Source organism: Camelus ferus, chromosome 4 (assembly GCF_009834535.1).
Source record: "Camelus ferus isolate YT-003-E chromosome 4, BCGSAC_Cfer_1.0, whole genome shotgun sequence".
Taxonomy (NCBI): Eukaryota; Metazoa; Chordata; class Mammalia; order Artiodactyla; family Camelidae; genus Camelus; species Camelus ferus.
In genome coordinates, this window is record NC_045699.1 from 70,240,006 (window position 1) to 70,261,826 (window position 21,821).

The 21,821-nt window shown below is 43.9% G+C and overlaps 1 protein-coding gene across 4 annotated transcripts in view; it reads left to right on the forward strand.

Moving 5' to 3' along the window:
- Positions 1-249: 249 nt before the first annotated feature.
- The window catches only part of FUBP3 (far upstream element binding protein 3), a 47,907-nt gene continuing 26,335 nt past the window's right edge, over positions 250-21,821 (forward strand). For 2 of the 4 annotated variants that reach the window (XM_032478664.1, XM_032478666.1), the window contains exons 1-3: positions 250-421; positions 11,597-11,702; positions 21,562-21,595. In XM_032478664.1, the coding sequence (XP_032334555.1) occupies positions 338-421; positions 11,597-11,702; positions 21,562-21,595 (224 nt within the window). In that variant the 5' untranslated portion in view covers positions 250-337. Of the gene's footprint in view, positions 422-11,596; positions 11,703-15,466; positions 15,489-21,561; positions 21,596-21,821 lie in introns of those variants that run through there. The other 2 variants (XM_032478665.1, XM_032478668.1) reach the window with 2 other exon arrangements.

The following is a 21,821-nucleotide window of genomic DNA, read 5'->3' on the forward strand; positions in this document are numbered from 1 at the left end:
TCAGTCCCAATACTCCGAACCAATGGTCATTTCAGGCGGAATCGCGACCTCTCCCTCGAGATCAGACAGCAGCCTCGCGCGTGGGACCCGCCCTGACGCCCGTGGCCCCGCCCCCACTTCCGGCCGGACCGCCGTCACGTGCCCTGACCCCGCCCCACAGACGCGGCTCCTCCGGCGTCGGCGAGCGTCCTGGCTTCCCTTCCGCCGGAAGTGGGGCGACTTTCCCTTTCCGGCTACGGGTCCCCAAGCGGAGTGGGAGGCCGGACGGGGGAGCCGAGCGGCGGCGGTGGCGGTGGCGGCGGCGGCGGCGGCGGCGGTGGCGGCGGAGGGGGAGGTAATGGCGGAGCTGGTGCAGGGGCAGAGCGCTCCGGTGGGGATGAAGGCCGAAGGCTTCGTGGACGCCCTGCACCGGGTCCGGCAGGTACGGGCGCAGCCGGCTGGCGGGAGCACGGGAGTCTGAGGCGGGGCCGGGCCGGGCCTGACGGGGAAGAGAGGGTCCGGCCTAGGGGCGGGAGGTAGCTTGGGCTGACGCTTCAGTCGGGCACGTCCTTTCCTTGGGACTCCTCTAGCCAGGAGTCGAGGGATAAGACGCCGCCGTGAGGCCCAGGCCCAGCCTGTCGGGCGGGTTTCCCAGGTGCCTGTAGCAGCTGGGAAAGGATTTGCCCAGGACTCCTACCCCATCGCGCTCCCGCGCCGGGGCTGGACCCGCAAGGCAGCCAGCTGGGATTCTGAGGTTGACCAGAATTGGGGGCTGGGGAGCTCACGTGAGGACCTAGGTCTAGACAGAAGGGAGCTGTCTCAGGCCCAGTAGCTTCTTAAAACTTGGAAAACATCCTCGTCAGACTTCCTGTATTTTAAGGGTCGAGTGGAAGGAACGCGAGGGTATTTTACTTTTGAGGGTGCTCTGGGAGAGGAGAGAGAGAAGGATATTAAATGGGTGTGGGTGGTCCACAAGACATAGAAATTCCTGATGGGCAATAGTTTTTCCTCTTTCAGGGAGCATGTGGCATTATGGAGTCATTCCAGCAGTGAAACTTGACCATCTGACAATGTCGTGAATTTTGTCAGAGTTAAATAAACTGACTTTTAAGAGATTGCAAACTTCCCTGGAGAGTATATATTGGACCTGCCAGAAAGAACTCTTTGGTTTCTGGTATGGTGTTTAGAACAGAACATGTCCTTGTATTGTGTGTGAAACTTACTGATAAATTAGCTCTAACACTTAAACAACTTCTGCTGAGTGTTTTATACTCATCATCTCTTCCTATTTAATTGTAGGCATACTAACTGATACTGTAAAAGTTGGGCTATAACTAATTACTGCTTGATTCCTAACAGAAAGCCACAGGACTCATTGTATTAGAAGAAAGTCTCCACTCGGTCGCTTGAAGATATGGTCTTTACATCTCTTTCCAGTATTCCAGGGAAGGGAACCCTACCTGTTTCCCAGATACTGACTTTTCATTTTAATACTGATGCTCCTATAGACATTACATTGGATCCCAGAACTTTCCAAACCTGTGGTTCTGCCTAAAATTTTATCCGATGACTTGTTACTTACTGCCTAGGCGCCAACCAATACAATAGTGAGTATCCATCTTACTTAGACTTCAGAGCCAACCAGTGGCTGTAATGGATGAACATGCCATCCAGCTCCCCTTCCACCACTCTGCTTGACGGCGTTACACTGCTCTCCTCTACAGTACAGGGTCCTGAACCTTGTTCTCACTGGCTACTAATATGTAATGGCTTTCACCCTGTGCTGATGTGTGACAATCACCTTGTTGGCCTCTGTATCCAGGAAGAATTATAGTCACTACCCTAAAGAGCTCAGCTCCTCAGTTTGCAGAAGGCCTGTAGTTGAACATAAAATGAATTTTGAACCATTGAGAAGACTTTCTGCTTCTCTTGAGCCAGTGGTTGAACTCGTATTCTTGGACAACCTGCTCAAGAGGGAGGGAGACCCTCTGTTAAATGCTGACCTAATGTGGATTGTTGAAGCAGTGGTGTTTACTACTAGCAGAGAAAACTTCACTGGAAATGTTCCCAGCTCTGAAATGCACCATTGACTGGAGCAGTAATAAGCCCAATGGAGACAGTGCTGTAAGTGTATTCTGAATATTAACAGCTGGAGGTCGATACTATCTCCAAGGATTTGATGGCCTTTAAAAACTAAAGAAAAAACAGGTTTGTGGCTAATTTTAGGTTTATTTATAGATTTATATTGGACAAGAATGGAATGTTAGAAATCTAAAATATTGTGTGCTTATAGTAAAGCTTACCTCAAAGGATCTCATACTATTTGGGCATCTAATGATGATGGTTCTACTTCAGCATTGTATACACGGGATGTTGCAGAGATGTGACTGGAGATAAAAGACAGTGTATTTTTTACTTATGATTGCAAAGCTTTCCCCCTCTTATATGTCCTCATAAACACCATGACAGTCTGTAAGGCCCTCATAAGTTGGTTAGGGAGCAGTAAGCTGTCTGGTGCTCAGCTATCCAGAAGATCACAATAGCATCTGAGTTGACCCTGCTGGGATTTGAGCCCGCAGTTTCTATTAAGTCTGGTATGTGGAGTCCAGCACCTAATCCACTAAGCTTCCCTCCTGGCATCTTGAAGCCTCCTCGTATATCCTTTAGACTCTTTCCAACAAAGGGGACCAGTTATTGCTATTAGTTCACTCTGAATGTGGTATTCCTGGCTCAAAAGAGAGTCTCTGAAGATGTCATATAGAATTTTAAATTTCTGCAGCAGTATGAAGTACAGTGAGTTAATAGTGTTTGGCACAAACTGATAATACAGCCGTTTTGTAGGGAGGTACACAAATATAGAAATGTGATCTGATTTAGTCCCACTGGTGAAGATCTAAAATCATCATATCCAGTTCTTCATTGGCTGGTTAGGTAAAATTAAGTGTTTCTTTAGCTCCTTGTTTAGGGAGAGCAGGATCCTAATAAGAGTAGGATGTGGTCTCAGAGCCAGACTAGGTCATCCTGTTCTGTGGCCATGCTGTGCCGTACCCTGTCTGCTGTCTGTCAGGATTACAGGGGACCTCATGGAGATTATGGGTGAACAGGTATGCATCTGTTTTGTTTAGTGTTTCTAAAAATATAAAACTGTTCCCACAAAGCCCACTGCTACCATTCGGTAGCATCCATCTTCAAGTGCACACATTTGCACGTTAACAGGACAGTGTCACACCACAGTGTACTACAGATTCCCAGCAGCCTTCCACAAGCTGAACCAACTGTCAGTCATCACCCACATAGAAGTTCTCTTGCTAAACTGCTAGTGCATTTTAAGACTTTAAGCTCCTATTTTGCCCTAGACCCAGTCGGTGCCTCTGCATTGTGTGAGTCCAGAGTGTTCTGTTCACATCAATACAGTGTAATTGGTGCCTCATGAAGTTGGCCATCATGGTGATTCTGCACCCAAATGAGTGTGACCAAGCCAGCGTAGAGTCAATAAGAAAGTAACCTGACAGATTTTTAGGCCAAGATCCTATTCTTTACCAGTGCTTTTTTTTGGAACTAGTGATTGGTATGGGGCCTCAGAAGTCCTACAGTCCTCCAGAAAATGCTTCCCAGTGCTCTGTTTCACACTTTGAGCCTGAGCAGTGAATGATTAGGCATGTGTGCTGTACACTAAGCACTAAATTTCCTTTAAGAGAATGTGCATCCACCATTTAAAGGGAAGGCCTGTGTTCACTGGCTATTGGGTACTGCTTGAGAGATACTGCCTTTGCTCACTTAATACATGATGTTTGTGCCTCATGACAAAGTCATGTGTGCTGAATGCTGTCACTTTTACTCCACTGAGTCTACCTCAGACATGTCCAGTGGTTAAGTAGCTCAAATCATCATTTCACGAGGGACTAGCTCCTGCATGTACATTCGTTTTAACTTTCTCAAACACTTAAGGAAAACCAGTGTCTGCGGGACATCTGTGGGCTGCTCTGTATCTGTGTTTTGATGAGACCCAGTAGAGTACCTTGCAAAGAGTAAATGCTTTTTGGTGATGTGAATGAGCCCATTTGGGTCACTGCACTTCAGTGGAAGCGCTGAACTTCATATATGGTATTGAAAAGTAGATGTAAGTGAACAGTGTGTTCCACTGTATGACTCTTAACTTTTTTTTTCTCATTTTCAGCTGAGACTTCTTTATCTTTCTTTTAAAATCTGATGGCCCATATGTATCATCAAACTAAGATACAAATTTGTAGATACAAATTTGCCTAGACCAGTGTTCTCGCACTTGTGGCCGGTGGGCTGGTTAAGGGTCACAGTGTGCCTGCAGGCATGCTTTGCTTAACCCACCCAGTGCCAGTATTGAGAAACTAGAATGATTTCACATAAAAATGGAGATTTCTAGCTTAGACTTGGCCACACTGCTCCCGCGTTCTGCAGTGGCTTTATTTGGCAGGAGCTGAGTAGCAGCTGCCCCTTTGCACAGGGCATTGACTTTCTGGTTGCTTTTGTTCCCGCTACTTTGCTTTTGTTTTACACTGCCCATTGGGATGCCTACTCAGCAGTTTTTTCCCTCATCTTTTCCCAAATTGTGAGCCCATACCCTTATTTGAAATTTCTAATGGAAAGAACTCTGGATGGGGAGTTAGGAGATCTGGGTCTCCTGTAAGTAGCTGCATGACCTTGGGCTTGGTTGGCCTTTCCCAGTATATGATGCACAGGCTGTTCATAGATCCTCTGTGGAAAAGGGCTTGTGGACAGATAAGTTTGGGGAATACAGGGTTAAATAAAGGTGAATTGGCTTCTTTACTGCAGGACTTCTCAGAGTCCTTAATATGCTGCTGTGTGTTAAGTCCTAAGGGTTTGGGATATGCATTGTAAATAGGCCCAGGGTCTGTCACTTCAGACCCTTCAATACCCTCTTTTCATAAAACCAGATCACATTCTGTGGATCAAACTTCAGGAAATGTTAAGCTAGATAATCTCAATGGTCCCTTAAAGCTCAAGAACATTCAGCTCTTCCATCTCACTAGATCTGAAGAAAATTTTTGGCTGTATAATTTTGGTTCTCTTACTTTCTAGTGTGTTACGTTGGGTGTCTGTTCAGACTCCTCTCTTCTTCGGTTTTGTATGCAATCCTTTTACTCTGTTAAGAATCATCCCTCTTGAAAGTGTTTTGCATTGGAGTTTTGTTCTAAAGACACTTGGGAAAGAATAGCCAGTACTTCTTTTGGAGGCATAAACTATGCTTTTATTGCTAATATCAGATGATAGCAAATCATTCGCAAGACTGAGTAGTGTTAATGAAAATAGTATGTGATTCGGATTACCTGTCATTATTTGAGGATCTCTCAAGTCTAAGGCCTCTTGTTGGATGCTGGGCCAGTCATAATAGAAGTTTGCTGCTGGTTTTATCTTAATCGTGGAAGTAGATCCTCACAACAACCAAATGAAATAGTCAGGACAAGGGTTATAATTCTCATTTCATATTTGAAAATAATAAGCCAAAGGGATATAAAGCAATTTTCTCAGAGGCACACAAATAGTTAATATATGCAGTAGTTCTTGGACCCATGTCTTCTGCATTCTAAGAGAGACTTGGTCCCTTTACAGAGGTAGTTGGGTAGTTTTCCGTCTCAGTGAGATATCTGCAGTAGAATCTTCAAACAAAGTGTGGAAGGGATGCTGATGGAATTCGGAGGAATGTAGGGGAGAAAACTAATGGACATGTCCTCTTGAGGGCCTTTGGTGGGGGGATCCTAGCTGGAACTATATTTCAGCCTAGTGCCTCAGCTGATCATCTTAGCATTTTGCCTGCAGATAGGCTTCTCCACATCCACTTTAAATTTAGAAACCGTTTAATGAGCACCTTCTATGTGCCAAAAACACTTTGCTATGCTTTAGGAAAGTTCTTTACCACTCCTGAAATACGGATCTTGTTAAGACTGTTGAAAACTGTGAACCTCTCCTCAGATATATTTAAATAGTTTTGTGTGTAATTTCAAGAGGTTTATGAATTCTTTAAAGCTAATATCTGGAGGTCCCAGTTAAGGAGCCTTTGTCCTAGGAGTACCAAGACGATTGAGACAGGTCCACTCCCCGAAGAGCTCCCTATATTGGGGAAACAGCATAATCAAGAACTTCCTCAGTGAGGTCATGCTATTTAAAGTTAGTGTATAAAATATAGGTGAGGGAGTATTTAATTCTCCCCAAATGTGAGTACCATGAAGTTGTCGGGGAAAGCTACTAAGAAGAACTGGTATCTTACTTGGTATATAGAATTCCTTATTTTGGTTAATGTCAGTTAATAGGGCAGGATCAGCCGGGGCCCCAACTCTGAGGACAATAGCTGCCATTCATTGAACTTGTGCTGGGTGCCAGGGAAGGACTTTCCTGTAAGTCCTTTCATTTGATGGTTGCAGAATACCCAGGAGGTAGTATAGTGAAGTGGTTATTAAGACTTTGGAGTCAGTCTGTATGAGTTCAAGTTCCGGTTCTGCCACTTACTAGATTAGTGACTTTTGGACGTTATCTGACATTTTTAAGCCTCAGTTTCCTCATCTGTAAAGGAGGTCATTGATGGCGGTGATATATATATTTTTAAATAGCTGATGTTAGAAGTTAGGAAGTTAACCTTGGGAGGTAAGGGTGGGTAGTGACTGAAGGGGGCATGAGGCAGGCTTTAGGGGCTACTGGCATGTTTTGTTTCTTGATCTGGATGCTAGTTATGCAAGCATTTTAGTGCATAAAAATTCAAGCTATAGACTTATCCATGTACTTTTCTGTATTATTACTATTATTATTCAATAAAAGGTTAAAATAGCAAACATTTCTTGTTCCTTATGATGTGCACAGCATTGTGCTGGGTGCTTTATATTGTTATCTTGGTATCCCTATGGCTACAATTTCAGGCAGACTGGCTCCAAATCCCACAGAATTGAGAATAGTAGCTACTTTCTAAGGTCACACTGTGAGGATTAAATGAGGGTACCATCAGGCACTTAGTACATTTATTGATTTGATAGACTACCATCTTCATCGTAACCTAGCTAGTAGGTGCAGACCTTGGACTTGACTCTGCACCGTGACGCCAGACCATGCCCCCTGGAACTTGCTCTTAGTTACTCTTAGCCACTGGCTACAAGTCCTTTGGCCACATACTGTTTCTTCCTGCCCTGGGGGGTAGAGACTTTCAGTCCAGCCCAGGGCCCAGGCAGGGCCATTCTGAATGACTGCAGAGCAGAAGTTCCGAGGAAGCAAGATGGATTCTTCCCCTCTGGGTAGAGGTGTGAGCTCTCATCTCTACTTGCTGGACCTACAAGAATCGAGGATTGACAGTAGCTTTATTGAATAACATGGACACTGCATGCGGGTGACCTGCTGGCATTCAGATGGCTTTGCCTATTTCCATTTAGTATAATGGAATAAGTCACATTTTAACAAATGTGAAGTTGTCGAAGTATTTACAGCTTTCTGTTTGGATTTATAGGGTGAACTGCTCTTGATTACAAAACCTGAAGGTTTGCACTAGGAATAGTTAATTACCATGTTTCCTAACTTTAGTGATTTGTGTACCACCCTTATGATTTTTGCCATATCAGTGAGAACCCTCAATATGCTATTTACTTCATATTTTAAAATTGTTTTAAAATTTAAATTTATTTAAAATATTTTTAAAGGAAACAAAATCACTGTCATAAGTGAAAACCTTTACAATGCATAGAAGGTAACTGTGTGAGAGAGAGAGAGAAAACATTCATCCATGCACCTCCCAAAATTGCCTTGTGTACTCTTTGAAAAACTCTGGTTTAGTTCATCCCTGCATTTTACAGGGAGCAAGACCACTGAAGATCTTGCCCAAGGTCATACACTGGAACAGCCAGCTGGAAAACCAGGACTCATGACAGACTCCTGGTCCAGTGCTCCCCTCCTCCACATTTCCACTAACTTACTGGCAGTGGAGGTTAAATGTCTACGACGTTGATTTATATTTCATCTATTACTGTGCTTAAAATAGCACAGGTAGTGAGATAACCCATTCTCGATGCCCCCCCCCCCAGAAAATGGGAGGAAAGTGAATCAAGTAGTAGAAAATAAGAAGCAGAGGCCCCCCCAAGGGCATACTTTCAGATAAGCACTGGAGTAGCCTTGGTTTTCTTGGAATATCCTGACTTCTGTGACTCTTTATTTCCTGACCTACACCATTATTAGTTGAAAATGTACCTGACTTCCCTTAAGCAGCTACTGTGCAAAATAATCACTTACTGATATGAGAAATTGTTTGAGTTTTGTGCACTGGAAATCATTAGGTTTTAAGTCCTCAGAAAGTGGACTGTGTTTAAGAAAGTATTAGGTGGCGGGAAGGGGATTAGCCTGGTGCTGTGGTTAATAACATAGACGCTGGAGTCAGGCAGGCCTGGGCTTCGGGACTGCTCCTGCCACTTAATAAATGTGTGACTCTGGGCAGGTCACAGAGCTTCTTTGAGCCTCACTTTTCCTTGTTTTGTAGTGGAAATAATACTGCTAACCTGAAGAATCATCATAAGAAGTAAACGAATAGCATCTTTAAAATGCTCCTAGCAGAGTGCCTAGCGCATACTAAGCACTCATAAAATTGTAACTCTCATTATTTTAGTAGGCATTTAAAATAATTTCTTAGGACAAGGTTGCAGTTATATGAATAAAGGAATACATTGTTTCTTTATAGTATAATATATAGTGTAATATCAATGTAAATTATGATCTTCTCTATTATAATGTTAAACTCACGTCTAACATTTGTTTAGCCAGGGTTCAAATGCAGTTATTGATTTCAGAGCTACACCTCTTAATCATTATTCTATACACCTTTCTCTTAGTGGAAATTTCCCAAATTATAGATACCTGAAGCAAACATGATTTAAGAACAGTTTGAAAGCCTCAGTCACTTAGGAGGCTTCTTGCTGCTTTAATCAAAATTAGGAACCGAAAGCTACTGTAACACTTTTAGCATATTGGCTTTGGGAAAAAAAACTACATTCAAGCAACATAATTGAACTATATCAATTAGAAGGAAGGCCACGGACTCAGGAATAACATCTTAGCTACTTTGAAAGGAGGGGAGAAAATCTGGAAGCCAAGATGCTTCATCAGAAGGGGATAGAGAGAGCGCCTCATGTGTAGAGCTGACGTTCGGGGTCCTGTCTTTGAGAGTGGTTTGACATGCACACTGTTAGGGGGACTCCACTGATAGTCATACCCCTTTCTTTTGTGGTTTGAGGTCATCCTCACTGTCTGCAGGGAATGTTTTGGTCTGCCTTTAAACAAACAACTGGACCAATAATTGTGAAGCACACCCCCTCCCGCCATTAGCCATTTACTGCTCAGTTTTTTGTGGCAGATGAAAGGGTCTCTGTGGGGCATAAGCCCCTGCAGTATTCTCACCTTTTAATCCACCTGCTTTCCCAGCTGAGTCCTTAAAGATAATTTTTGCATTTTATGTAAGTAGCTGACCTCCACAAGCTCATCCAAAACAAATATAGAGAACAAGATTGCAAGTTGGTAGTAGAATGCTGTTAGGCAAGATTTATACAGTATTTTGTTTTAGAGCAAATGGCCACTTGCCCTGAGATTTGGATATAAGATATGGGGTTTCTACCAGCAGTCAATCTTAGTATTTTAATTATTTACCTAAAACAATATTTTAAAATAAGCACCTATCCAGACTACTATAATCTGTAGCCTAGACAGGGCAAACTTTTTCTTTAAAGGTCCAGATAGTAAATTATATATATGTGCCGGGGAGGTGCTCTGCACACCATATGGTCTCTGTGAAATGGGTGTGGCTGTGTTCTAATAAAACTTTATATATAAAAGCAAGTTGTCCGCCAGCCATAGTTTGCTGACCCCTGGCCTAGGATACCTTCTAAATGGTCATCCCACTCTTGTCCCCTTAGAATCTATTTTCCTTATCCAGATGCATCGTTTAAAAATATAAATCAGCAAGTTACTTTCCTTACTAAGCCTGTAGTTGCTTCCCACCCCCCTTCTTATAAAATCCAAGCCTCTTCCCATGACCTGTAAAGCCCTATGTCTACTGGCCCTTGCCCACCCCTTAGAACCCATCTAGTTCCTTCTATTCTAGAGATGCTAACTTCTCTTTCAGGTTCATACCTACCAAGTTTGCTCCTGCAGCAGTACATGCTGTTCCCTCTGCCTGCAATGCCCTTCCTCATCATTTAGGTCTCAGATCCCATGTCAGCTCACAGCAACCTTCCCTGATCACCCTGTTTAAAGTAGCTCTCCTGAAGACTCTGTATGTCATTGTCTATTCTTACTAGTATCATGCTTATCACCAGCTGAAATGATCAATTTATTGATTAGCGTGTGTGCCTGTGACTCCCCACTGACTGCTGACTCACAGTAGGGGCCTGCTTATTCTCTTTCACTGCAGAGCCCAGCACATAGTAGGCACTCAGCATTTGTCAGGTGAATTGCCTTGTTTTACAGCCCTGGTTTTGTGAAGTGCTTTCTAGTGTACAAAGCTCCTTTGTGTTCAGAGTGTGTTGCAGATCTTTTCAAAAACTGTGAAGCAGATGGTATTATATCCAGAGGATCTGATGCAGTGAGAAAAGGGGCTTGCCCAGCATCAGAGAAGTAGTAGATGGAGGGAGGAAACCTGACCTGACCCCGGGATACCTGGCATTTTAATTCTTCCTTTGGTTTTCAGTATCATGATTACCTTTGGTTGTTATTTTTTTAAAGTAATTCATGTTAGTCCCAGAAGGTCTCAGACTCCTGGGCACATTTGTACAACGTTGGGAAATCTACCAGTAAAGACTTGGCTCTATAGGCATCTCGTGCTAGTTGCTCCCCGCTCCAACCCACCCCTGCTTGTTAGGCTTTACTTAGGGACTAACCTCAAGAGCCGTTGTAAACATTCCTTTGATTAAATCAAGGAGTTGTGGAAAATCGCGTTTAATTCCTAATGAAAACAAAGGAGATAAGTATAAGAAGTTCTACCATAGCATTTGTTTCTGGGGGAAAAATTTAATAGCTATGTTCTGTTCTTTAACTGACAATAAATATTAAAAGTTAGGATAGCTCTCAGAGGTTATCTCAGTTTCCCCAGTGCAAGAATCCTCCTGAACTGGTCTGGACACAGTCACTCCCCTCGCCGTTTGGACTGCCAAGAGCAACTTGTTGTGTGTTTCTGTAGATTGCATCATCACTTTAGAGGGGTTAAAGTTAATAGGACGAATACATTCCTAAAGAGTTGTCACATTTGAGCAAACATGGCCTTTTAAATATTTGGGGGGAATTTGTTTCTTAAGGGATTCCTGTGTCAAAGCCTTTTGGACAAAATTCTTTGTATTAAATGATATTCTTGTATTTTAAGCAATGACTTAAAAATTTGCTTATAGAAGACAAATTTTTGGAAGTATATTTCTAAAGGCACATTATTATCAAGACCAAAAGCATAAAATTAATAGCGCAAAGTCCTTGTTCTGTCACGACATTGCTTCACACTCATCTCCGTCGGGGGGAGAAATGGGGTAACAGCCCTTTGAAAAAGACTCTTGTCTTTCTCCCTCGATGGAGCTGTGATTTGTTACTGAGTATTTAAATCTGATTCTCTCTGTAGATTGCTGCTAAAATTGATTCAATTCCTCACTTGAATAATTCCACACCTCTTGTGGACCCCTCAGTGTATGGCTATGGAGTACAAAAACGGCCCTTGGATGATGGAGGTAAGTTGCTGTAAATATCTTTGCCTTTCAGGTGAACCTGCCAGTTAGGTTGGAGTCTTTGTCAGGCATTTCTTTAACAGCTTTCTCCAGCGTCACTCTCTGAAGAAGAATGGTTCAGGGGAAATATTTAAGATGATTTTCTTCTGCAATTCTCCAGCATTTGAGTTCTTATTTGCCTTAATAATACTGGAATCACTTCATCTGGGCTGTAAGGTAAAAGACTTGGTCTTTTGAGCATCAGCTGGGAAATAATTTGACTGATTCAAGAGTTTTGTTTGATTTAGCCCTCTTATTCCAGCACACACGTGGGAATCGAAGTTTTCACTTCTCTCCAAAGAAAAGCTAAGATTTGGTGCATGGCTGTGGGGAAGCTGTGGCTATATACTGACCTTAAAGAAAGGAAAGGGGAGCAGTAACCTTTCTGCAGTCTGTCTGCTTACTTCACCATTCCCATTTAAGACAAGCTCTTTCTAGAAGCATCCATTGTTCTTTCATCCATTTGTTCATTTATTTCATTGGTTGGTTTGTATACCCTGCTCCATCCCTCAAAGAATTTGAGGCCACTTAGAAGTACCTGTCACCAGCACTTGGCAAAGAGGATCAGATGTGTTTCTGCAGAAAACTTGGGCTTCCTTTATCATGTTTCGTCTCTCACAAAGTGTGACTGTAGAGGGGGCGCTGAAATGTACTAGTTGCACGTGAATATGCACATGGTGGGTGGGCCAGTGTCTTCTCTTTCTGTCCTTCTCTCAGTCTGCACATGTCATGTATGTGTGTTCATATTTCTGTGATGTATTAAGTGAAAAAAATCAAGGTATACAGCAGTAGGTATTATGTAATTTTCTTCTCCCAAAAAAAGTGCATGTTTTATTTTCATAGAAAAAATGTAATTTGGCATGACTGGCAGCTCTGATCTCTTTGGGTATTCTGAAAGAAAAGATTGCCATTGTTTTTAGATGCGGGAACCTTTTTGGAATAATTGTATAGGTTCACACTATGCAGATTTTAAGGGGACAAAACTCATTTGGGTGTAAAAGTTCTTGTCTACATAAAAAAAAATTATGTTTATGATCACAGACAGAAAATCTACCCCAGGGCCGTTGGAACTAAGGTGACCATTTAAACTCTGCAATGGTACCCGATGTTAGTGATGCCGTATTTGTGATTTCTTAGACCAGATACGAGTGATTGCATTATCTGCATTTTTGCCTTAGGAAGAAGCTGTTATTCAAAGTAACCTTTCTACCTTTTGGGAGCAATCATGCTTCAGTCCCTCTTATGGGACATCAATATAAAAATTACACTAAGTTGTCTGGCTCTGAGCACATGTCTCATTAATGGACAGTGTCTCTCTGGCCCACTGTTTCCAGAAATTGAGATCAATACATTCCATAGCTCTCGGCCTTGTGTTTGCCTACTGCATGGTGTCAAAGTGTAAAACTTGTGCCGTAGAGAACAGAACTTGTATCTAGGTCCTTTGTAAAATGATCACCTAAGAGTTTGCAGATGAAACCTCTGACGTCTTAGCCTTTTTTCTCCATTAATCCTGTGCACACTCTAGCTGGTAAGTCACCAGTAAATCCAGAGTCTCTTAACGTTCCAGTTCATTGTTTTATTGTGTATTGTCACCTTTTTTTTTTTTTTGAGAACCATAATTTTTTGCATGTCTGCCTTTGGATGACTAAGTCCTCGTACTCACAAGATGAACACAGTTTCTCTTCGTCCTCCTTCTAAATATTAAGTCTTCTTACAGTAGGAAAGAACCTTTTTGCATCAGGCCAGGTCTCCCATCATCCCCAGGCCTGTGTCTTAAGTAACACCAGACTGTATTTGAAGTACAGGAAATTTCCCTCAGGCTTTTTACATTCTGCACTACACTTGGCATTTGATAAAGTTAATCCTCTATTCTGTTTAAATAACAGAATTACAGAGATTACTTTTCTCCAAGTGAGTCTCTACGTGTAGAATTTGAGGTTTGTTGTTGAGCTTAGGGAGAGCTGGGCACTTTGGGCCAGCCACCACCTCTTTGTCAGCTGTCTCCTGACAGGGATAAGGTCACTGGGCCAGTTGTATTCTCTTGAATAAATACGTGGATAAACAGATCCTGTCAAGGAAAGGGATGCTTGTGTTTACCCAGCAGCTTGCTAAGGGTTACAGTCATGTTGTTTGTGAGATGAAAGTTAAGAAAAGCAGAGACCACGACAAGCAGGAATCCTGGCACTTTTTTTGTTAGCAATAAAGATTTCCAAAGGCTTTGCAAGTTTTTTGTTTGTTTTGGCTTGGGTTTGTTGGGGGTTTTTTGTTTTGTTTTTTGTTTTTGTTTTTGTTTTTGTTTTTGTTTTTGTTTTTTGGACAGGATCACTTCTTTGGCAATATGAACTTTCTAACTTTCCTGTGAAGCCAGGTTCTTTAACCTTTTGGAGGTTAAAGTTCAGTCTCCTAGAAGTTTTTGGAGGTGATTTTTGTGTCTGTTTAAAAGTGCTTCAACTCTTAAGTTAACCAGAAAGAACCTTAACGTAGGGCTTATTCAGGACATTGAGGCTGGCAAACAAGTGTATGAATGAGAGGGATTGAAAAAAGTGCCAGACGGTCAAACAGGGGAAGGTTTGTTCTTGACATAGAAGGGGTTTTGGGCTAGTTGTGTTCCACGGCAGTTTTGAGTTGTCTGTCCGACTGCCTCACCAGCCTGCGCAGAACCCAGCAGGAGTTCAGAGTGCAGCTTTTAGACCCCGCCTTGGTGCCCTGACCTGGGAAGAGCAGTCATTCTACTGGCCTCCAGCTTCAGGTAAGGTAGTTTTAACTATCAGCATCTTTAGTCTTGACACCTATGTTTTTAAGCCTTTGAGGTGCACCCTACCAGTTCAGAAAGCTCGCTGCTGATCTCAGCAACATTTCCACCTGGTACTTTCTTCATGCTACCCCTGGAGCCAGTCAAGCCAGCTGCATCCCTCTGCTCTGTGACTGCTTTCGGTAACCAGGGGCCCAGCCCCTCCTAAGCTGGCCAGCGCAGCCCTGCCCTTCTGGCCTCGCGCCCTGCAGCAGCCTGGTCACATTCTTCTCTTTGCTTTTCCGGAAGCGCTTCCCCCATCCCAGCTCTTCACCTGGCTCACTCCCAGCCTTCAGTCTCAGAATTGATGCGGCTTCCTCCTGGAAAGCTGTCCTCATCCTCATCTTTTGACTTTCTTCAGTGCCCTGCTGAGGTGCCACCTAGCCTCTTTATTTTCTCTCATCCCCTTTTCCCTTCTTCCTCCCTTTTTCACATACCCACCTCACCAGGGGCTAGTAAATTGCACTCTGCTCTGACTTCCAAAGCAGTTCACTTGTCCCCTCCTTGGGGCACATAGCTTCTGCTTTGTTTCTGCAGGTATGAGGGTACATCACCTCCCTCTCCTGCTACATTCTACCTGCTGTGATCACAGGGACGGTTTCTCTATTTCCCTACCTACCTCATAGAGTGGGTGAGTAAACGCTTGATACTTAAATTCTCCCTCTGCATATCCTATGATTAGCATTTAGGAAATTTTGGAAAAGTAAGCACCAGACGTAAGAGAATAGTACTAGCTAAGTTGTTTAGAAGTACAGATTTAAATTTAATCAGAATCAGAAGTTGACAAGCTTTTTCTTAAAGGACCATGTAGTAAATATTTTCGGCTTTCAGGCCCGATGGTCTGTGTCCCACCCACTCAGCCCTGCCGTTGGAGCTGGAAAGCAGCCACGGATGATGCGTAAACAGTGAGCGTGGCTGCGTGCCAGCGCCTCGTTTGTAAGCGGACAGCGGGCTTTCAGGTATAGTCTGCCAACCTCTGATCTAAAATCAGCCTTGTTAAATGATTAACTCTAACACTTGCTTACTCTTAATCTAGGAAGGTGTGCAGAGGGTCCCACCTTCCTCTTCCTTAAACAAATCTCCCTGTCTCAGGTTCCATTCTCTAACTGCCTCGACTACCCAACAGAACACATGATTTCTCATGTTCACTGTAGAGGTGTTTGGCAGCTGGAAAAGGCTCTTCTCCCACTGTCCCCTCTATATTTCTAGGAGCAGTGGAAGCATCTTCAGTTTTTCACCCCAGGAGAGCTTTAGGTAACCATGTCCCCTTGAGCGTTTTGAGTTGAATCAAACAGACCACACTCTTTCCCTGTCCTCTCTGTAGAGGGTGGCATCAAAGTCAGAACTTCGGGTGGAAAAAGCACTGTTCCTGCCTTTGCCAGGGGTAGGTGTAACCCTGGTGACTTTGAAAATATCCCTGCCCTTTCTACCAAAGACTTCTCTTTGATATTTATGTAGTACCTTTTTAGATTTACCACACTTTCTAATTTCATATTGTTTGTATTGATGATCTTCTTGTGGAGTGAAGGAAGAAGAGTTTTAGGTGTACTAACGAATTATTTACAGGAAGGTTGGAATAGAATATTTCAAGTTTTGTTTCAGCACTCAGTGGCAAAAGGCAAAGAGAGGGGGGGAAAAAGAATGAAGAGGAAACATTGTCTCAAATTCCAGGCTTTCAAGGAGAGGAGAAAGAGGAGAGGGAAGAGAGGTTCCCGAGCTCAGCGGTGGTGCGGGCCAGGGTCCTTGCAGGCGCATAGTGGGGCGTCTGGACTGTGGCCTCTGTGCGCACCTCATCAGGCCAGGCCCTGCGAGTGCCTGAGTCTCTACTTGGGAGTGAGAGGAAAATGCATCTCAGGGATGTGGGTACTTTCCCTACCTGGAGGGTAATCATGGATGCTGCAGGGGTGAAGAGCCAAGAGTAAAACTCAGTTCCTGAGAGTCCGAGCGGTGGGGAAGATCTGCTTTTCACAGAGTAGGGACGGGGTCAGGGGTGTCGTCAGCAGTGACGTCCTCCCGGGGTTAGGGGGATGCACTGGTTTCACGGAATCCTTCTCCACCTCTTGTACTTCTGTGCATCCTTTCCTAAAATGGATCTCTCTGAGAAGTGTGTCTGCACTGGGGACACCACACGGGCCCTTCTTTCCATCCTCCCCCTTTTTTTTCACATCACCTTTGATTTGTGGTGGTTCATCACTGGGAGTGGTAAAATCCTCAGATGCCTCAAAAGGGGTGAGTCCAAGATTTTGAGTGGGGAATCCCAAGATGATAAAGCATGAGAGTCTTGGTGAGAGATATTAAAAAAGACAGGGCCTAATTTATTTTTATCCAGATAGCAACTCACGGCAAAGGCTCGTGTTATCCCCTCCTCCCTCCCCTCCATACGGTCTGTCCATTTTAGAATTATAATTCAGAAGTGATTGAGAGTCACAGGGCTTCACGTTAACATAGGTGTGAGTTGGAAACAGGAAGTGAGTTTTCTCTTCCCTGGCAAAGTATGATCTGACTGGTTGGTTTGACGGTTGGCTTAGCCAAGTAGATGAAATGGTAGACATTTTCCATGAAGATGAATGAGCTATATCTCCTGTGCTGCAACAGAGCTGTAATTGAAGTGTATACAGTCCCTGAATGTTATTTGTACCTGCTAACCTAGGGAAGAATTTAATTTTCAAATCAAAAGGGGTTCATAGCTTTTTGAATTTCTTTCAGGGAATATATGACCCAGAGTGGCTCTTTACTCTGGTAGATGTGAGAACCACCTTATAAGCTTTTAAAAACACATCTTATGTTGCAGTCTCTCTGGAAAACTTAAAAAACTAAACATGCACTTGCCATTCAGGCCAGTTACACTCCTGGGCATTTATTCCCAAGAAAGGAAAACTTGTGTTGACACAAAAATGTGTTCACAGATCTTGATAGCAGCTTTCTTCCTAATAGCGCCAGACTGAAAACAGCCCAGATGTCCTTCAACAGGTGAATGGTTAACAATCTGGTATATCCATGGTACCCACGGGATGCCACTCAGCAATGTAAGAATCAAACCATTGATACCTGCAGCAGCCTGGTTGGATGTCCAGGGAATTGTGCTGAGTGAAAAAAGCCAACCCCAAAAAGCTATTTTATTTTTTAATAAACCTGGTCATGACCCCCGAAATTGATTTCATAACCACTGGATGAAATGAAAATAGGGCATAGTGCTGTAAATAAGCATTCTAGCCTTTATTTTTCCTCTTAATTTTCCTCCAGAGGTTCTTGGATAGGCCCTTGAACTAGGGAGGGGTGCAGGTGGGGTTCCTAGCATCGCCGCCGCCTGGAGATGAGGCGAGGTTGCTGCTCATCGTGGAGTGCTCTCCTTTCCCCACTAGACTTGAAGCTTCTTGAAGACAAAGATGACCTTGCTCACCGTTTTATCCTCAGGACCTGGCACAGTGCCCAGTGCCTGAAAGGCGTGAGGGGTGCAGAGGCCACGCGGACCCTTTTCTGAGGGCTCGGGTGTGACTGCGCCTTCATTAGCGAAGTGTGACTGGTAATAACAGCGTCTTCCTCCTGGGCCTCTTGTGGAACTAAGTGGGTTCGTGCAGGTGAGGTGAGGCCCCTCGAGAAGCACTCTCTGAAGCTGGTGGCGGTGTTCTTTCCACTCACAGAGCCTGTGAGACTGCAAGTGAGAGGGACGATATTGAGATAAACTTGAATTGACTCTCACTTTACAAAAATAATAGTTTGCAAAACTAGTAACAGGTTACTTGTCTCGGGATTTTCAGCTGAATTTAGCATGCCAGTGTTTTGTGGCTTTGGGGCGAGAGTTGCTGTCTTAGAACACAGGAAGCCTTTGTATTGTCCTTGGAGAAAAGCTTTTAAAAAATGCTTTGAGAACTGCAGAAGTCACTGCAGCTCGCTGACTATAAGTATCACTGACCTTAACTGGGGTTTGGAAAGGCACTGGTGAGAGTCAGGGGAGAGTGGAATCCAAGCAGGGCACAGGAAGATTGTTTTCGAAGGCTGAAGCGGAAGATTTATCAGTTTGTTTTGCCAGTCATGGAGAAACCCTGACGTTCCCCCTCCCGACCTGCGCGTTCACCTGCCGCGGGTCTGCTGCTCTGTGCACCAGGCCAGCGTGTGTCGTCCGCGCTGTTACAAGGGGTGGTGGCTGCTTTTCCCTTGGGCTTTTTTTGGGGGAGGAGTAGGGACTTAAGTATTAAAGTTGTTGTGTATTATAAAGTTGGATGTGCTCCTCAGTGATGTTTTGTTAGTATTTCTTTGGAGGCAAGGAAGATGGAGGCTTCTTTCCTCCTCACTAATGGGGAAAAAATGTGTCCAGCGTCTTATTTTTTTCAAAGATCATTACTGAAATGGCAGAGTATTGTTACTCTTCAGAAGGGATTTCTCATATTGTGGCATGAATGTTTTCTCTGGGAAGCTCCTATTCTTCCATAGCCCAGGCAGCTTCCCACTACATACTGCGCAGGGCGAGTGAGGCCCACGCCCGTGTGCGCGTGCGCACCTGTGCCGGGAGGGTGCACGGGGGAGCTTTGGAAGCAAATGAACCGTTGTCGACCAGCAGGTACTATTAACAGGAAATGGGACTGATTTTATTCAGCATTTTTCCTTTTTCACAGTAAAATGACTATAGTTACCATTCAATTGAGCTTGATAGGTGTTCCCACGTGCCTCCCTCATCTTACCCCACTTCATCATGAAGACTGGGACAAGGCGCCCGTTTGTGGAGTTGGACATTATTAGTTTGCTGTATGAATGCCCAATGCCCCTTATCTGACTCCTGGTTTTCATTTTTAGGTACCAAATGGGAATGTTTCTGAAAGGAATGAAACTTTAAATCACGCATTTCAGCCTTTGGGCTCCAGCATTTGCATGGAGGAGGAGGCAGTTTGTCCTTTCTAAGAGTCCGCCAACTCAGAGAGTTGAATCTGGTTTTGAATTTGATTTCATTCTTCGGTGGTGTGGCTCTCAGCAGTCCCATCTATGTGTGGGACGACAGTGTGTGCGCTTTTATTTTCCATCTTTGTAGGCACCTCCGCTTGTCAGCAGAGCAGCTGGCTGTCACCTCCGCTTGTCAGCAGAGCAGCTGGCTGTCAGAAATGATAAGGTGTGTGTGACACCTGTGACACGTAGTTTGCCAACAAAAAGGAATTTCCTTTTTTTCTTTTTGATGAGCACAGAATTTCAAATGGCTTTTGACCGTGAGCCCTCTGAATGTTCTCATGAATCTCATGAAGTTCCTTATGGTAGTGTTACCCTTTACTCTGTTACGGTGGCTTTTTTGGCTGAAATATCGGGAGATCATCAGCCTTGACATCTCTTAGCGAACAGTGCAGGGGACCAGGAGCCAAGGTCCGGCCACATTGCCCCATGTGGGGAATAGGCACCTCTCCTCTGTGTTTGCATCATTTCAAGACATCTTAGTTCCTCTGTCTTCACTAGATTCTTTACCCTTAGGAGGGGAGTTCTGACAGGAAGCCGGAAAGCTGAGCTTGACCCTTAAATAGGAACAGTAACCAAACTCACCAGCACTCCGTCCTGGGCCTTCTCCTGCAGCGTGTTGGGTTCACATCCGCTGCCTTAGGCGGTAGACATTCCTCTCACGACATCCAAGGGCTGCATGTGTGATGAGGATTCCTTTCCTAAGCTGGTGATTGTCCAGTGTTCACGTGGACTAGGAATCGTGAGCAGTGCCTTCCCAGGTGAGGGCCTTTGTCATATTCAAACTGGAAACGCAAAAAGAAAATTTTAAGATTCAATAGAAAATAATTCTCTTCTCCCCAAGATAAGCAGATTAATAGTATATAATGTCAATATTTTGGCTGCAGACCATTATCTTGCTATCGATCCAGGAGAAATACGGTATTGACTCAATAGCTTCGTGTACTTTTAGCTAGCATGTCTCTCTATGCTTTTTTCTTCTCCTTTTAAAACATCATTAATATGGTTTCTTTTCCTTGGTCTTCTTATGGTCAGCTCCTCTCCAGTCAGAGGATGACAGGGTTAAGTTCAAGCAGAAAGAGCAGTTAGAGTCCTGTATTTCAGATGTCAAACCACTTCACTCTTCACTCTTTGTTCTGAAGTTGATGTAATTGATCCTTCCCCACTTAGCTCATATCTGTCCTTCTGATAACTTTCCCCAGAGTCATACTTTTGGATGCTCTTGTTAGCATATTGTACGGATCATTCAATTCCTTGTAATATGGTTAGAAGTTATACTTCTTCGTTGTCTGCTGCTGACTGTGTTTCCTGGGCTGCATTTTCTGAGAGAGAAACACCACAGAATCATTTTTTGCTGATGGGTGGTGGAGACACTCATCGATAGCTGAAAAGAGGAGAAATGAACAAAATAAGCAAAGCTGAAGTGGTTTTGTGGGAATGTGATTGGTTTTCATAATGAGGCTGTTGGGCACTGTTGTCTCTGTGAAATGGGCTTGAAAGGCAATTGCTTACTCTTAGCGTCCACTGCGTACGGACTGCGATGGTGGGTCAGTGAGGGGCCTGAGGAGGGAGGAGGCCAGATTCTCTCCTTGGGACACTTATGCTTTGGGGAGGGGAGGGGGGGCAGGGTGTGGCTGGCAGGAACATATGTGCGCGTTCTTAGTGACTCCAGCTGCCTTGGAGCCGTCCTTAACGATGCTTCCAAGCTAGGAGGTTAAATCTTCTCATTTGTTTTAAAAAGAGAAGGAACCCTCACCATCTTTACATTGAGTTTGGACCCAGAGCAGGAGGGAGGTAGGAACTGAGAGGGATTTAGCAAGCAGGATTTTCTCCCAGGCCTCTCAGCATGTGGACACACAGATCAATGTCTTATCCTGCGTTCAGCTGGACACTGTGTTAGACACTGTGTTGATCAAGACGTCCCCTCCTGTTTCATATCATATAACGCATTCATTTCAGCCACTGAGCCTAAATTACTGTTTGCTTTCTTTTTGCCTTTATTTTTTCCCCCTGAAATGGTAAGAACTCACGTAAGGATGAAGTTAGTTTATCCGTGCTAATGCTTTGATTTTTCTTTTCTCTTTCTCTTTGCCACAGTAGGTAACCAGTTAGGGGCCTTGGTACATCAAAGGTAAGCAGTGGGTTATGTTTTATTATTTATTGATCATTTCTAATTGTTTATTGATCCACCATCTGTACTAGAGTGTTAGAAAGTCAGAGGTTGAGAGTGTGAAAAACCATGGGCTAGATTTCTTTAAGACTCAACTTTTTTGTAGCCCTTCCCAAGACAGTGTAAGCTGAAGGGGTAAACTAATGCAAGGTACTAAAAATCTGCTATTATTGTATGTAAACTTAAG